The sequence below is a fragment of the Eleginops maclovinus genome, chromosome 18 (assembly GCF_036324505.1).
Source record: "Eleginops maclovinus isolate JMC-PN-2008 ecotype Puerto Natales chromosome 18, JC_Emac_rtc_rv5, whole genome shotgun sequence".
In the NCBI taxonomy this organism is placed as follows: domain Eukaryota; kingdom Metazoa; phylum Chordata; class Actinopteri; order Perciformes; family Eleginopidae; genus Eleginops; species Eleginops maclovinus.
Genome location: NC_086366.1, coordinates 13205717 through 13220292, shown reverse-complemented (window position 1 = coordinate 13220292; position 14576 = coordinate 13205717). Strand labels below are relative to the sequence as shown.

Genomic DNA, 14576 nt, shown 5'->3' with positions numbered 1-14576 from the left:
TTCACTCACCTCTAATGGCATCACATGCAGATACGATATATTTAATTTGCCCAGATTTTGAGATAGTACTCTGTGATTTCTTCCTCCACAAGCGACTTTCTTTGTTGCAATGATGACAACATTAAAACAAGTGTTTGGTAAACCTTTTCATTTAAACTGCTCCTGGACGACTGAAGCACTATACACAATGTGTTAACAGGTCTTTTAACAGGTTGGGGCCAAAATGAGCCAAATACTTTCACAAACTAGTTAGTCTTAACTTTAGGATGTTCAGATTACAGTAAAGAGTGGGTGACAAAGGAAGCACTTGTTCTTCCTTAAATGCTACATGGTTGTGAAAGAATGAATGTCTTCACATTTCATAGAAAGATAGCTTTATTGCACAAGGTGTTGAGTACTCTTTTTTTGTTTTTGTTTGTTTTCATAGAAAAGAAAATGTAGAGTTAAACACAAGCAATTGCAAATTGAAGCAACGTTTCCCCGTAAAAGTTTAAGGAACAACCTCTGCATTTTTAAAATGTTTTCATTAACCTGCCATTTTAAGTTGTTCTTTTCACCATTTCCCTTTCTCTTTAATAACCAGCAAAATTTTCAGAGCATGCAATGCTGCTGTCCTCCCCCCCAAAAGTGGAATTAAAAAAAGGCAAACGCTAAATCAAGCAACCTGTGATAAAGTTTAAAAAAAGATACAAATTAATAAAAATAATAATAAACATAAAAAAAGAGGACAATGCAACCAAATGTCCTGTAAAATTAGAAATAAATATTGTTAACTATGCATGGCCCACTCTGACATGTTTCAAATGGTTCATAAATCAAGATAAAGCAGTGTCTGTATAATCCTATAGTATTTCCATGTCCTCTTCTGTTTCATTACAATAACGTCAGTTCAAAGTTTACATTGTGCCCTGGTTTCTAGTGAAGATGTCGAAAATAGTACTCATTTATACAAAACACTTTCCTATGTACACAAGTCTTCTATTATGGAGTAAAAAGAATGTAAAAGGTGGGGGAACAGTGAGAGGGAAGATCTTATTGGTTGAGCAGATGCGGAAAAGGTTGGGGAAGTAGCACATATGAAGTTGGCCTCAGAGTTCAGAGTCAGCTTGTAAAGTATTGTGTTGTATATCAAAGATAAAATCCACCCTGATTTACTTATTTGTCAATTAAACATTGCAGATATCAACACAGGGTGCTGAGAATTTGTTTTGCTGCAACAATGATAAAAGTACTGTGTACAGTACGGCTAAAGGTTTAATATGGCAGGATGGTTTGCTATTTTATTCAAAAGTCAATGTTTTGTTTTCACACAATAACAGCCCATCTTTTCAGCTGCACATTTGATTTTTAAAAATCACTTTTACTTTAATCGTTATTATTTTTTTAGTCCTAAAAATGATTATAGTGATTAAAGTATTGTGTATTTTTTAATAATCAGGCTGTTTGTAGTTAAATTCAACCAAATATTAAACATCATTCTTGGAATACGTTATTTAGAATTTATGAGTATTTAAACATTTAAAGAAATACGCCTTTTTGCTTTTTCGCAGGGACTTAGATAACTTTAATCAGTACAACAAGACCATCAAGTCTCCACTGGACCCGGCAACATCACAATGAGGACAATAATTCTCCTGGCTGAGAAATAGTCCACAAAAACTCCCTAAACCCCCAAATTGTCATTTTTTCACTTTTTGCTAAGTTTTATTATTTTTATCCAATTTACAGCAAGAAAGCAAATAGGTGTTTATCCACCAACATATTCTCTGTGGCAAAGAGGGTGGAATTTTCTGTAAAGGTATACAATACATATACTTTGAGCAAACTGACTATATATCAGTGATTAAGAGGCAACTTCAATGAAGAATAGGGAAAAGCAGGTTTGACAGGAGTTTGTTTCATCACTCCATCCAATATCCATACAACTGTATATAAGGAAGCCTCTGTTTTTGGCTGTTAAAACAGGACGGCCCCATGTCCGGACTTGTTTTACTGAAAACAATATTTGTACAACGTGAAACATAAAGGCCAAAATAAACCATTAACAATGAAAAGCTAAATGCATTGATCTCCTGTGTAGTTTTAAATTAAATGGAGCATTAATACATATATGAGCAGTTATAACCTTTACTGTGTAGTACGTTTATTGGCTTGCAGTCCAGAAGTTTGAGCTCGCTATGACACAGAAAAGAAACAGAAATACTTTTCGGTCTGTTTGTTTTCATTAATTAAAATCAGATAATGGCATTGAGTTTGTGAACACACCTTTGGAAGGTACAATACAACATATTACAACAGGCTCACTTACTGTATAGGCTTTCCTTGTTTTACGGTTTTCTTTTTCAACACCACACTTTCTGCACTGAGCCATAGACCACAGTTAACCAGCGACACAATCTCACACTATAACTTGACTTTACTGTGCTTGTCCTCTCAGCCTCGACCTGCTTCACAGGAGTTGGAGCTGGAACATTTACAATATCACAAGGGGGTCATTGGATCAATCCCCAAACCTCAGTTTCACCATTTAACTTTCTTTCACACCAATTCCTTTCTCTCCAAGATCTCCAAACCATCCATGGTTGTGCTACCCGTTTAAGCCTCCCTCTTCTTCTTTTTCTTCCTTCCTTCTCGCAGTTTTTCACTCTGAGCGATTGTCTTGTGATCTTTTATATATATATTCAATTAGAACGTTTTTTTATATTTCTCTGCTTTTTTAATATTCATATATTTGCTATATATTTGAATAGAAATATATATGTACATACTTTTGAAAACAAACATATATCATATCTTTTTTTCTATTGCGAGAGCCCTGATGTTACGTTTTGCCAGTGCAAAACATTTGGAGCAACTCTTTTTGGAACGATCTTTGTTATGGGATTAAGCTTTGGGAGAAGAAATGGGAAAAACAAATTAACCAAAACTCAGCAGATACATTACCATGCATAAAGCTCAAATAAACTTCAGTGAGATGGAAGGACTTGAAAACACATCTCTTAGTTGTAAAGACCACTTGTTTCTCTGCTATGCAGCCCCCTCTCCCCTCTTCTGATAATTCTGTCAAAACTTGATCTCTGTCTATAATCTTAAAGTCATTGTCCGTTCATCAATTCAAGATCATTTCATACAAATATTATTTTCTTTTATACATCTCGATAAATTTGCTGTACGTTTGCAACTTTTCCTTCCATTCAAGTTGTCATTGAACGTCAAGTAGCATTTCTGCCTGTCTGTGCATAAGAGACCTCTCAGTCTGTCTATCTTTTTAACTAGCCCGTATGCTAGCAGTAGGTCACAGTGACACTGTATGGATATGATGGGAGACTGGGTGGGTTAAGGTGAAGGTGGGAGATGTGAAAGGGAAAAAGTGGATACAGGTAAAATGTGTTAAAACAAGGACTAATGACATTGTGGAACGATGATGGATCATAATAGGGTCTCATCCTTCTTTGTTGTGAGGAAGAGAATCCAGTTTCATCTGTAAATGCTCTTTTGTGAACCCACTTCATTTTCAGTATTATTTCCTAATCAATGCTGTCAATCACACTTAACAAAACAAAGTTCAAAATGCTGGACCAAATTAGGATCATAGTGTTACATCGTCAGCATTATCATTGTTACTGTCCCCGAATCCACCAAGTCAACAGTGGGGTGGGGGGTCAGTTTACACAGACATCTGCCCGAGAGGTCAGCATACAGATTGATTTTTAAAAAGTTCCACTGTTGGTGTGTGCCTGCCACATGTATACATATATATATTTACACATATACACTCACACACGCACACGCACACGCACGCACGCACACACACACACACACACACACACACACACACACACACACACACACACACACACACACACACACACACACACACACACACACACACACACACACACACACACACACACACACACACACACGCAGGCTTGTGAGTGAAGGTTTCTGTTACTTGGATCCATTCTAACTTTTCTTAGTGCACATTAGATTATATTTCCATTATCAGAAAATAAACAGAAACAAAAAATGGTTTGGATTCACTTGATGATGCTTGACCTTTTTTTATGTCCTCTGTTTTGAGTCTGTTTAAAAAAGCATCAATTAAGACCACTATGCTGTGTCATCCATTGCATGTATAAGAAAATTCTCCAAATCTCAAAAATCTGGTATTGAGATGTCAGTCCTTCCACTAAGAGCAAGAGTAACACCGAGGTGGTTTATGCATACATTAAAGCATCCTGCCATGGCACAATGCTGTGATATGAGCTCTTCTTCCATCAGAAACCAGAAAAGTAACGTATTTAATAACCTAAAAGCATAAAAAAAACAAAACTTGGTTCATTCTATGACTGTCTTGATCCAGAAAATAAGACAGAGCATGTGGAAAGCATTTTGTGCATAAGTACTTTGTCCTTGCCAGAAAATGAAGTGAACAGATTAATCATTTACATTTTGGCAAGTGATTTCCAGGGTGATGAAATTAGGGATAGAGAAAGATGACACAATTATAATAAAAAGCAATCAGGCAGAAAGAAAGGCAAACCCCTGTGCTGTGGAGACCCAGCTCTGACCCCTTCATACAGTCGTGTCAATGGGAACCCAAGCAGCTCCCTGCAGCCCGACACAGCGCAGGCACTGACGGGTCAGCTGAGCATGTGTATGTTTCTCTTCTCACTTCATAGAGGCTCCAGGCAAGCGCTGGCTTGACCAGCAATTTATTTAGAGTTACAGTGACAGGCCGAGGTGTTGGCAGGCTACACCAGTGTGTACGACTTGGAGTAGGCCCCTGCCCCTCCATCTCTCTGCTTCTGCAGTCTGCCTAAGCCCGAGGAGCTGCTCTCCAGGAGAGAGTCTCTGGATCCTCCCATCTTGGAGGAGGCACCTCCAGGAGTCCCTCCTGTGGCACCTGAGGATGATAATGCAGCGGCTGCAGCAGTGGCAGCAGCAGCGGCCGCTGCACTCTGGGCCATGGAGGCAGAGGAGCCTGGCATGGTGAGAGTCCTCTGGGGAAGAGTGGAGCTGCTAGAGCTAGCAGACGCACCTCCGGTTGCCCCTCCAGAGGAACTGAGGTTGGACAGGCCAGAGTGGCCCATGGTTAGGGCCTGCTGCTTTGCCGAGTCCATAGTCACATGACGACCCTGGGTGTGGTATGCCCGCTGGGCCAGGCCACGAATGGAGGCTTCACGTGGGGGAACCACTGGACATGGGTCATGATGATCCGACTGCTTTCGGAAGAAGGGATCTGACTTCATGTAGAGGGGAAGGTTGCAGTAGTCACCTAAATGGGAAAATGTACATTTAATGTGATGAAACCTGCAAAAACAACAATGCCTATAGATAATAATATAGATAATGCCTATAGATAATAATCAGCGCTGCACGCCATGAAACTGTTTTTATCGAAAGTGCTGATTGCACTGGATGCATCTGGCAACATAAAACATCTTAGCAGAGCACACTGTGTACACATGACCCATCAGACAGAATTTTACCATCCCTCTAAACACGGTTGTTTGATCGTGTATTTCTATATTATTGTCTAACGTTTATTTATATTTACAATTCTGTTAGTGTGCTTTTTTGTTATCTCTTTAACTCAGCTATTGGTCTTGTTTAGCTATATAATGGCTATTTCCTGTTGCATTTTTGCTGTTTGACAATTAATGAAATTCTGTGTTTATGCTCTGAAGCTGAAATTTCATCGTCCCTATGAAATACAAATAAACACAATTCAACTATTAGCACACTTCCAATATATTAATAACTTGATTCTGACATATTCATGATTAAAACCAAGTTAAAAGTTCCATCTGAAAAGTAATAGTTAAGAAATAAAAGGTTCATGCTTGCAGCAACCACTCACTCTTGGCGCGGTGTGGAATGGGCACAGCTACATTCTTGCCACGATCGTAGTCCTGGGGTTTGGGCGGTGAGGCAGTGAAACGGCAGATACCAGGCTCTGAAGGAGTGCTCATGGACGTCATGCTGTCTGCATTGTCATTGGTACCTGTAGTCATCTGGTCAGATGAGCTGTCAGAGATAAAGCATTCAGTAATCTCAAACTTGGCATGCTGCAGGTGTTCCTCCAGCTTGGCATGCTCGTATGCTCTTGCCAACTCCTCGTAGGTTGAAGAGGCGCTCTCTGTCGACACCATGCTGTTGCGACCCTTATCTAAGGAAGAGAACGGAAAGGAAAAAAAGTCAAGCACATTTTTCTTGTTTAAAAAAAATGCATTCTGATATGTACCCCACTGCAAAACCACATTCTCCTCTACATTTGAAACATAGCCTAACTTAATATGTGCATGTTAATGGCTGTAAGTGTAATTTCTCCCATGTGCCAACCTGTATCCTGTGAGAGGCTGGCGCTGTAGCTGTCACTCTCTGTGACAGTGATGCCATGCTGGGAGCCAACTGTGCGCCAGTCTGAGGTGAGAGCACGGGCTGGCGTAGATGCCTGGCACTTGGTCAGAGTCCACTGACTGGAGTAGCGGTTCCTGATGCTGTGGGCTGACTTAACGCTCTTCCTCGACACTGGGTCTGGTAAAAAAGGATGAAGAAATTAGAAGGATTATCACATGTGCAGAGGCTGTTTAAGGCGAGGAAAATGAACGAGCATTTGTAAAACTAATGGCTTTTATTCACATGCTCTGCTATACTAGCTCTGTTTTGGTTTTTAGTTTTTACTGATGAAATGAAACATGAGGAGAGAGAGATAGCACTTACTGGTTCCTGGTCTGATGTCTGACATGTCAATCAAAGGACCGGTGTTCTGGATAAGGGCAGGGTGATGGACTGACACACCTGTGCAGAAGCTCTGAGGGTTTCCAGTTTGGTTGAACTCTGTGTCCGTCACAGGGATAGTGGCTTTGTCTTCACCTATTAAAGACATCACTAATATTTTAGAAAAGCAGCTATTGCAGGTCAAATACAGTACAGTACACATACATGGTTAGATATAACACTAATGCACAGACGCCTGAAAACACGTCAACTCTCTTTTTCTTTCTCTTCCCCTCACCGATTTGCTTGATGCCCTCCTTGTCCTCAATGAGCAGCTGCACTCTGGGGATGTCGATGTGTAACCGTGGGCCCTGAGGAGGTCCCTTCACTGGGGTGTCAAAGCTGCGGTTGTTTTTACTAATACACAGATGCAAGACGAGCAAACAAAAAAAACATTTACAAAATTGAAAAATAAAATACATTTTGAGATGCACTGAATAGTATCTCTGACGGGTATTGTAGCAGAACTCTGAAATATCAGTCTTACCTGATCAGCATCTCTGCCAGGCTTTTGGCATCTAGAAAGATAAGAGACACAAATTATTTATTTCTGACACACAAATCAATCAAATCAATCATGCAACTTTTGATTCAAGGTTCTCTCTTAGGTTTGCATGTGGCATATGTGTTGTTTACACTGGTCAATGTTTTGTTTATGTTGTTGATTCCTTTCTACCACTTCTCTCACCTCTTAGTCTCTTTAGCCTCTTTTCTTTGCGTTTTCTGCGAATAATGAAGAGCAGAGCAACACCCAGAGTGACCAAGATCACAGGACAGCCAATAGAAAACAGCTTCTTGACATCATCGTTCTTTTCCAGAGGGGATTTGATTGGTGGAATTGTACCTACAAAGAGAAAGAGCAGAGATTACTAGATGTCATTTCCAACAATATTTGAAGATAACTGGTGTAGTGAGTTTTTTCATTAGTGTAGCGGATGAAAGAATTTATTCAAATTGCATGCTGAACGAGTGTCCACTTACTGCCATCATAGTCCAGTGTGGCAAACTGGGAGCTCTGGTTGCCACAGCCAGCGCTGTTACAGGCTTTCATCTTCAACTCATACCAGGTAGCCTCACGAAGCTCTGCCAGGAACACATCTGTTGTGGCATTGGTGCGCACATTCTGCCATGCCCATGTACCTGTATCAAATTACAAATAGCAATGTTGAGTCTGATCAAATTTGCCTTCTTTATTACATTTCTTATGATAGAAAGTGACCTCAGAACTAGCAATACCATTTATGGTTCACAAGCAAACTTTTCTTATTTGATTTGCGACACAGCATTTAAAAACACTTTTGTAAAATAAAAAAACAGGGGCTTACCTTTTGGTCTAAACTCTAGTGTGACGGCGTTGATGGGGCAGCCTCCACTGACCCAGCCCTGCAGGTTGAGGCGGGCGTGGCTGGAGTTAAGGTGGGTGAAGACCGGCTGATCCTTGTTGAACTGGGGTTCTTTAAAAGAAGGAGAATCATATATTTGTATTTTCTCTTCGGATGACGCACTAACTGTAAAAACTCCTTCTTCAGCAAGGCAGGATTTATGTGTTCTGATGATTTTATAATGTTTGAGTGAATGGTAGATGTTTGAAGCTTCATTGTTTATTTATTCAATACATTTTCCCCTTTATTTAAGCACATTCCTTTCCTTCATCCTATAGGATAGGTCGCTCACCTCGCCCATGGGTCTTTGCTTCAATGATCTCACTGATGCGTCCGGCTCCTACACTGTTCTTTGCAGCCAACTTTACTTTATACCAGGTGCCACAGCGCAGGTTGTCCAATTTGAAGGAGCGTTCAGTAGAACTGATAAAAACATCTTTCCATTCCTCGGTGTTGTCTACAGAGTACTGCAACACAAAACCTGCCCACACACAAAATAGAAAATGCACACAATCGTTATTATACTTTCTTTTGTTACATACAAAATGTCATATTTGTCTGACTTTAAAAAATCCTGTGTCGAGACCCATCCCTTGTCTCGCTGACTTTTTCATTTTTTACAGGATCCAAATCATCCACTTCATGAGGCCACGTGTAGATTTTGAGCATGTTACATTATCATAGACTCTATCTCTTCCCTTGCGGGTGCAAACGCTGTTTTGCTTTCACTGCTACAGACGTTTCCCTAACCATACATTCTCTAATGACTCAATATGAGTGTGGTTATTTGTTTGAACTCAACCAGCCTTCCTCTTCTACCATGAATATTGCAATGGAAAATCATTTCATAACATACAAATCATAGATAGTAGAATATGTCATAATGTAGATTCACATATGAATGTCAATTTCATCAAAGTATAATATGTCCTAAAAATAGCCAGGCTATCGTGCATCACAAAAAGGTCATAATACAACTCATAGTATAGTATGTCAGAATAAGTTTTACAGTGTATTATGTAATTACGAGTGTTATATTATTTTTGAATAAATGTAATAGAAAAGCAATAGTAAAAACAAAACTAACGGTTGTCTTGAATGCCAACAAAACTTACTTTTATAATATGTGATACAAGTGGAGAAAAATGTGATTCTATTTCAGTCAAACGGTCAAGATGAAGACCCTAGTTTGCACCAACTCTACTAAACATTTGACATTGGTACTGTTACTGTCCACCAGATGGTAGTGTCAGACCTTCTCTTGCACAGACGATCCCTGATTGGAAGATAGTGTAGCTGCTCTCTGTCTACTCCACCATTAGTTACCTACAAACCCCAACACTGGGATGGCGCTGACTGAGCATCTATGCAAATGAGGGTATGCAATGTGGTGACTGTTTTTATAATCAGCTGCCTTGAAAGCCAACTCCCTGCTGCTCTGAGACACTTTACATCCAATCTTCCATCTCTTTCCTTCTGTCTGTATATAATTATGTATATATAAATGTCTCCCTCTCTGTGTTTCTTTGTACTCTTTGTACCATTTCTTTCTCCATTTCTCTCTAACAGATGGTGTGATACAGTCCAAAACATTAGAGGGGTTAACACATGCAGATCCTCCAGTGTTTTTTTTAAGTTTAAGAGTCACCCTCTGTCTGTCACAGAACGGAAGAGAGCAGAGTAGAACATAGCAGAAGGAACAGTGAGGAACAGCCTTATAACAAACTATATATCACTTCTCACTGCAGGATTCACTAGCCTATACATTTAGTTATTTTGATTATTACACAAGCGGCAAACCGCCAATTTTTTTTATGAAAACTAACATGTTTAAAGGATATATCTATAAAAGAATAATCAGCATTTGCCACTGCAGTAGTAATGGTAAAAAAGATCCTTGACAGGGACTGCTGACACTGCGGAGAGATTCACAGACAGACATGCATTCTGGTTTACACACAAGATGCAGGCTTCACTGATGTACGAGACACTGGATGATGGATGCAAATACTGCTTTTTGGAACATCATGATTTTGCACACTATACAAATGACTTTGTTCCCTACTTGCAGAGCAGTATTCAAACATAAAACTGTATTTTGTAAGAGCTTTTGGCAGCATTAAAGTATAGTTACCGACTGATCTAAGAGTTCCAAGAGCTTGATTTTTCTTTAGTAATGAAATGTTGGTGCTGTGATGTCTTGAGCCATTAGCTTCATAGCCTCATATTGACAAACAGCCATGAACGAAGAAAAGGGATTAAAACCACTATAGCATGGATGCCCACTCAGGCAAACATCATGCCTATATTCACACCAAAATCACCAACAATTGGATAATCAAAGAGACACATAGTTAACAGGGAAACGTAAAACCAGAGGGTCAATCAATAACTAATAGATAAGTGTGCACATTAACAATGTGCCAGATCAAAGAGAAAGGAAATACAGACTCAGAGGTCACTGGGAAATCTTGTTTCTTTCAAAAACCCAACTTGATGACCTCAAGAAAACTTTCACATTGGCAAATATGTGACAAGAAGAAAGAGATGTGAGTTGACAGAAAAACAGAGAGCTTTGTTTGGCAGGGTCATGTACCTCTAATAGAGCTGCCTCCATTGTCTCCTGGTATCCAGGCCAGAGTGATGGAGGAGGTGGAAGTGGTGGAAACGGTTAGACGAGGCTGGTCAGGAGGTACTGAGGAAGGGACGCAAAGAGGTAACAGCTCAATAACACTTGTAATAAAATATGAGGGAGATTCTTATGTCACTATTTCTATTTTTCAGCAAGCATTTTCAGTGAGATCCGACAATAGTTGAGCGGCTTGAATGAAAGGCCGGAAGGTTATTGCCATTATTGCCAATTATCCTTCAATTCTACTGTATGTAAAATTTTTCTTTTTGCAAACATGTGACCAATAAAACTTTGAACTTGAACCTACCTTGTACCACAAGGTTGACAATGATGGTGTCAAAGCCCAGCGTGTTGGTGGCCGTGCAGGTGTAGTAACCACAATCTTCAGCTTTGACCGAGCGCAGCACCAGTGTCCCATTGGTCATGATGAGACGCTGTCCATCTAGAGACACGGGGATGGCTGTGTCCTCACTACCCGAGAGAGGAAGAGGCAAGCATGGGAGGAAGAATTTTACTAGGTTCACATGCTATTTATCTTGATTTTTAGTCTTGATAGTCTTAACAGAAGATGCAAAAGAATCCAAAAGCATGGGGTCAACGAGATATGGGATTGTGTTAGAGAGCTAATTTTGTTGTTGTATTACGTTGGGACATATTTCCAATCACTGAATGAGTATATACAAACAGTAAACGACTTTTCCCTAAATCAACTGAGATACTTCAATACTTGTTCACTCTTAACAGGTATCACACTAACACCATACACTCAGATTTCTTACCTGTCTTTGGTCCATTTGATGGTAGGTGTAGGTTCTCCTACTGAGCTACAGGGCAGTCGCACCTCCTTCATCCAGGGAGTCGTCACTGTGCCCCCAAATGAAAGGATCTTAGCTGGGGCTGGTAAAAAAATTAGGAATGTAAAGAATTAGGGTATATTGGGACTGTTAGAGCTATTGGTATTAACGATTACACATGTACGGCACACCCTAATTAATATGTACCAATCGGTTAATCTTACCAGTGTCAAATAAACAATTTTCAAACCCCATAAACAAATGCTTTAGAGGATTCAGTATGTGTCGAATCAATACAGAAATGTGATGGTTGAAATGCAATTGATTTGTTTTCCATTTGGGATTCTTTCAATAAACATGATTTACTAGTAGACAGTGTGAAATGTATTTACCGTGATTCACACTCGGAGGGGGGAGAGAGAAATCTATGTTAAATGTGACATTGTCCAGCTGAGAATAGCATATGAATAAAAATACAAGTCAGGACGAAGAATGAGCAGAGAGGATATTAAAAAAAATATCCATCCATTCAGGCACATAACCCTCTTATTCTCTGTCACTCCACCCACCCGCTCTCTCTGTCTCTCTTTCTTTCTCAAGCTTGGCGTCTTAATGCAAGTGCTCTAGTGCACTTATGTTAAGGTTGAATGAAGTATTGAGTGGGCAAGCCTGGAGGACACTGCCTTTTACAGCTGCCAATCAGCTGAGGCACCCACCCGTACGAGCACACACTCGCAAATCTTTGCGCCCAGCAGTCAAAGGACCGACTAGATACAGGAAAGGATAACATGGTGGGAAGTGCACTCTATTCATTCTTACTCCCTCTTTCTTTTAATCCAAAGCCTATTGATTTAACTGCCCTCTTAATTTTCTTAAACACTCTGCCTCTCTATCTTCTTGTGTATTAGTTAGCTCTCCTCCCGTCATGTCATATTCGCTCCTCTTCTTTTCCTCCACTTGCTGTCCTCACTTTTGCTCTCCCTCTTATTATTTCCCTGATTCAGGACAGTTTATCTGGTGCCCTCTGAACACTGAAATCAATAGTAGAGGCTCGAAAACACATAAACGGGAGGAGAGGTTGAAAAATACGCACTTATATAGCCGGTGACAGAGGGAACGAGTACGAGTCATGAATAAAGGATCCTTTAAGAAATATATATTTGTAGTTCTTGGCATTGTTTGTCATGGTGATTTGTAGGTTAATAAGCCTTTCAGCTATCCTGGATAAATCTGACAAAATGTGGTTGTGAAAGTTCTTTGATACATTACATAAACAAGTTTCAACTGTATTTTAATTACACTTTTTCAGTGTGAAGGAGTGTTTATATACACATTTAAATACAGTCTATTAGAAGAGCACGATTACACTGTAAACTCATGTGACAAGTTATATCATCTTTTTTATTCCACACATTCCTCCTCATTGTCAAAACATGCCACGTAGATTTCCCACCATGCATTTTTTTCAAGATTTGTTATGCTGGTGGTAGCCCCCATACTTTAATGTGCTTCATTTGTGCATCCCCCTTGTTGAAATAATGGTTAAATGTAACCTAGGTTGCAAAAAAATGGTTGTCAAGCACTCAGATGTATGTCTTTCATCTCTGCCTTTCAATTTTTTAGGGACTCACCTTTGGACGCCGGCTCCACGGTGACCTTTTCGCTGAAGTTCCCTCGACCTGCGGTGGTGACGGCTGCAGCCCAGATCAGGTACTGCTGCCGGTGGTTGAGGTGTGTGATCCGGTAAAACAGCAGCTCTGGATTAGCTTCATACTCACTGGGCAGCTGAGTAAAGCAATACGGGGAAAGAAAAAAATACAATCTTGAAGGAACTGCAGGAGCAACATGTTTTATACAGGGATGAGCGCCCTCCAAATATGTTCTTCATTAAAACAATCTGCAGTATATCATATGTGCTAGAGAGCATGAAGTAGAATCTGGGGGATGCCAAAGACAAGATCATGTTGTCACTTTACTGGAAAAGCAGTCTTAATGTGACGGACTGAGTGAACATCATTCTAATGTGACCTAAGCCCTATATGCTCCCCTCGAGTCGCACCACAGGAAAAGACATGATGATTGGTATGAAGATACAGAGGGTTCCAGGCATGTAATATTATGATACTGTCAGGGAAAAAAACAATAACTGTGTCGAAGGATGGAGGCTGGAGGGAGGATAGGAGGCTGGACAAGAGAGAGGCAAGATGGTTGGATTGTGGCGTGTGAAGCCCACTCCCTCGTTGTTCTCCTTGGGGAGGGCAAACAGAGATATGAGAACAGAGGAAGACAATGGGGGACAGACAAATGAGCCAGTCAGAGATATCACGAACAGTCATACGCTAATGAGGCCTATCTACTGCAGGCATCAGTAATGACAGAGAGGAGAGGGAAAAAATGGAAAGGGAAGAAAAGGAAAGGAAAGGAGGGGACCAGAAAGGAAGGAAATGAACGGAAATGACCAGAAAGGAAGGAAAGGAACAGAAACTAAAGGGAAGGAAAGAATAGGTGAAATGGACACACAAGCAAGCACAAATACACAAATATACTGACACACACATACAGTGGCATACATGACCTCGAGGTGGATGTGTAATTGCAGTGTGTTTAACCCAGCCATGTGTCTGCTGTCTAGACATATACACATCACTTTTACTTCAGCTCACACACAGACACACCAACACACACGCATTTAACAAGCACAAACATGGGCACCTACAGTGACCTACGGTTCTGACCGACGGTCGCTCCTGCACAGGCGAAATTAAGACTGCATTATGACAGTATAATGTTTTGAAAACCGCCTGTAAAACCAGTGAAGACACCGCAGTGTTGCTGAGCTCCGTCCTAGCCTGCTGGGTTGTTGTCTGCAGAATGGTTTATTCTGGGCAAATAGATTCCAGTATTCATGTTGTTTTTCACATTTATGAGCAGGCCTTCATGGAAGAATCCACTGGGCTTTTTATTACTTCCCTGTGTTCCCTG

General features: G+C 40.3%; 1 protein-coding gene across 1 annotated transcript in view; it reads right to left on the bottom strand.

Moving 5' to 3' along the window:
• Nucleotides 1-357: 357 nt before the first annotated feature.
• Nucleotides 358-14576, bottom strand: part of dscaml1 (Down syndrome cell adhesion molecule like 1) — an 88915-nt gene continuing 74696 nt past the window's right edge. The window contains exons 22-35 of the mRNA XM_063907610.1: nt 13226-13379; nt 11580-11697; nt 11108-11271; nt 10765-10863; nt 8461-8649; nt 8112-8240; nt 7768-7926; nt 7475-7630; nt 7274-7304; nt 7025-7143; nt 6730-6882; nt 6349-6543; nt 5867-6175; nt 358-5281 (exon numbers count right to left, since the gene is read on the bottom strand). Coding sequence (XP_063763680.1) covers nt 4758-5281; nt 5867-6175; nt 6349-6543; nt 6730-6882; nt 7025-7143; nt 7274-7304; nt 7475-7630; nt 7768-7926; nt 8112-8240; nt 8461-8649; nt 10765-10863; nt 11108-11271; nt 11580-11697; nt 13226-13379 — 2499 coding nt within the window. The 3' untranslated portion in view covers nt 358-4757. The remainder of the gene's footprint in view (nt 5282-5866; nt 6176-6348; nt 6544-6729; nt 6883-7024; nt 7144-7273; nt 7305-7474; nt 7631-7767; nt 7927-8111; nt 8241-8460; nt 8650-10764; nt 10864-11107; nt 11272-11579; nt 11698-13225; nt 13380-14576) is intronic.